Source organism: Muscardinus avellanarius (genome assembly GCF_963383645.1).
Source record: "Muscardinus avellanarius genome assembly, chromosome: 21".
In the NCBI taxonomy this organism is placed as follows: domain Eukaryota; kingdom Metazoa; phylum Chordata; class Mammalia; order Rodentia; family Gliridae; genus Muscardinus; species Muscardinus avellanarius.
The window spans coordinates 25,598,786-25,601,773 of NC_137807.1; the positions used below are offsets into that span (position 1 = coordinate 25,598,786).

The following is a 2,988-nucleotide window of genomic DNA, read 5'->3' on the forward strand; positions in this document are numbered from 1 at the left end:
GGGAGGCGGCCTGCAGTCCCAGCTGCCCGGAGGCTGAGGCAAGGGACTGTTGGAGTCCAAGAGTGCAAAGCCAAGTGGGGAAACACAGCAAGCCTCGTATTTAAAAAAAAAAAAAAAAAAAAAAAAAAGGGTAGCACAAAACCTGTGCCAATTTCTGAAGAAAGAAAGGTGTGACCACGATACCATACAGAAGGGGGAATGCCGGGAGCTGAGCCTGGCGAGGGGCTCAGGCCCCACCTGCCTGCATCCAAACCCCCAGCAGGCCAGGGCCACTGGCAACGTCAGGAGGCCACGATGCCACCTCGCTCGTTCAGGATGAGTGGCTGCTGCCTGCATATGACCCACGACAGAGTCAACAGACGCATCCACGGACAGACAGTGGATGACGACGGCGTGGAGACACACCGCGGGGCATTACTCAACCACAAAGATGAGGCAGGGGACACAGAAGGAACTAGAAAACATTAAGAAATAACCCAGGCACAAAAAGACAGATTCCTCCTGTTCTCACACACAGGGGCTAGAGAAGCTGAGGTCAAGCCAAGTGCGGTGGCACAGCTTGTAATCCCAGTGCTTGGGAGGCGGAGACAGGATTGCAGGTTCAAGGCCAGCCTCAGCAAGCAGTGAGACTTCATCAGCCTATGAGACCCTTTCAAAAACAAAAATAAGGTAGGGCTGGGGTGTAGCTTGGAAGTGGAACGCCCCTGGGCTCGATCCCCAGTGCCACAAAATAAAATGCTGGTGTCAGAGCAGAGAATAATGGTCACCGGGGGCAGGAGGTGAGGACAAAGGGGACAGCTGGAGGTCAGAGAAGAACCAGAACACAGTTACATTAGGAGTGAGTCCCAGCGTTCTAGCACAGCAGGGTGATCACAGTTTACAACAATGCACCGTGCATTCATTAAGATTTAGAAGCGCTCAAAGCTTCCCAATACAAAGAGCCAACATTTAGGGAGCTGGACATGCCAATCACCCTGTCTGGTTACATACTGTACGTGTATATCCAACAATTACACTATACCCCACAAGTATGCACAATCAAAAGACTGACTTAAAACTGGCCCCTTCCAGCCAGGAGTGGTGGCGCAGGCTTGTAATCCCCGCACTTGGGAGGCGGAGACAGGAGGATCGCGCAGGTTCGAAGCCAGCCTCGTTAGCTTACGAGACCCTGTTTCCAAATAAAATATAAAAAATAGGTCTGGGAGTGTAGCCCGGAGGTAGAAGGGTTCCATCCCCAGTACCACCAAAAAAAAAAAAAAAAAAAAAAAAAAAAAAAAAAAAGGCGGGCCCCTTCCTCTCCTCAGCCTCCTCCACTCCAGCCTGAAGGCGAAGTTACAGGGAGCAGGGGCGTTGAGGGTGAGGGCCAGCACAGGCAAGGCAGGCTGGATAGACCCATCCCAGCTATGGCCACTGCTGAGAAGCGCTGAGGGCAGTGTTGTGGGGGTGGCCAAAGGGCCAGGCTGATCTACACCAGTGGGGAGGCCCACAGGACAGCACTCCCAGGCCCAGGGTGGGGAGCAGCTGGGAAGCCGCAGGAGCAGAGGCCAGGGCGCAGAGCAAAGCCCCGTCCTGCCAGGGTGGGGAGCTACTGGTGCTTGGACAGGAAGGAGTCTGATGGAAAGGTCTGCTCACTCAGACACAGGGTCGCCTGAGCCACTTGGGGATGCCACTGCGTCCTGCCCAGGGGCCACCTCATCACAAGGCACGCTGTGGCACTGGCCGGGGCTGTGTTCGGAAACCAGAGGTGCACGCTGGGAAACAGGAAAAAGTGGTGGCTCTCCTGGGGTCCCCACCATCTTCTGTGGGTCCCCCAAGGATACCTCCTGGTCTCCCTCTGCCTTAGAAACCTCCTCCTTTGTCTCCTGGAGTTCTGAACCCGCCGGGACAGGGGCAGGTGCGGGGGCTGTGCTCGCCGGCTGGGAGGTGGCTGGCCCCGCAGCACCAGGGTCAGAGCTCAATCAGAACTGGGCAGGGCGGACACCTCCTAGGGCCCAGGGGCGCGCTCCTTGGCCAGCTGCTGCTTGGGCACATTTCCAGGTGTGGACACTGTTGGGGCAGCCAAGCCAAGCCTGGGGGGAGTGCCCATGTTGAGTGCCAGGGCCTCTGAGAACCTAGCTAAGTACTGCCTCACCAGGGGCAGCTGCGGGGCCACTGGCGGCTGGCTGGAGGCCGAGCAAAGTGGGCAGGGCACTGCAGCATGGTATTCGGCAAAATTGTCTGAGTCCTGAATGACTTCCTCAAGATCCCGGCAGAAGGCCTCATAACTGTCAGGCAAGGGCAGGTAGGGGCCGCCCAGGCCCGGGCTCATCCGGTCAGCATCCGAGGATCTCACAGACACGGCTGAGGTTATCCTGGTAGTGCTCGAAGCGGAAGGACATGTAGTCGCCCAGCTGGGCCAAAAAGCGGTCCAGCAGCCATGGAGAGCCATTGAAGGTGCCGGGGTCCGAGCCGGGCACCCAGTGCAAGTCCATTCTGAGGGGCCAGGGTCCAGGCATGCGCCACTCTGCAGGCTTAACGCTAGCCGCGCTCTCCTGCTCCATGGCTGTGCGCACACACACGGGGTCCCCACAGCAGGGCCGCTCGATCCAGGGGTCCACACGCGGGGCGTACGCCACCCCAGGAGCGGCTGGGTCCATCTGCTGCCAAGGGTGTGCGTTGGTGTAATTGGCGGCTGCCCGGATAGGATTGCAAGGACCCTGTGGATGGCGCCGGCCTCGAGGCATGCTGGGAGCAGGGAAGGCAGGGGGTGGGCGAGGCGCACGGGGCGGGAATCAGAATCAGCCGGTCAGGGTGCAGCACAGCCAGCAGTTCAGGCAAGTGCGGAGGCCAGCAGAGTTGACAGCTGTGGCCGGGGGAGAGCAGAGGAGAGCCGAGGGAACTGTCAGGCGCAGGCCATCGTCCAAGGCAATCTGTCCAAAGACAAGGCAGGAAGAGCAGGAACTAGGCCCCCCCTCAGCACTGGGCTGGCGGAGGCCGCGAGCAGGCAAA

General features: G+C 58.8%; 1 protein-coding gene across 1 annotated transcript; it reads right to left on the bottom strand.

The window, feature by feature from the left end:
• Positions 1–281: 281 nt before the first annotated feature.
• Positions 282–2,723, bottom strand: RTL10 (retrotransposon Gag like 10; the record flags this gene model as incomplete). Its single annotated transcript, XM_080717845.1, is given in 6 exon segments — positions 282–330; positions 1,633–1,870; positions 2,002–2,289; positions 2,292–2,304; positions 2,308–2,324; positions 2,327–2,723. Coding segments are annotated over 6 exon segments (1,002 nt in total).
• Between the last annotated feature and the right edge of the window lie 265 nt (positions 2,724–2,988).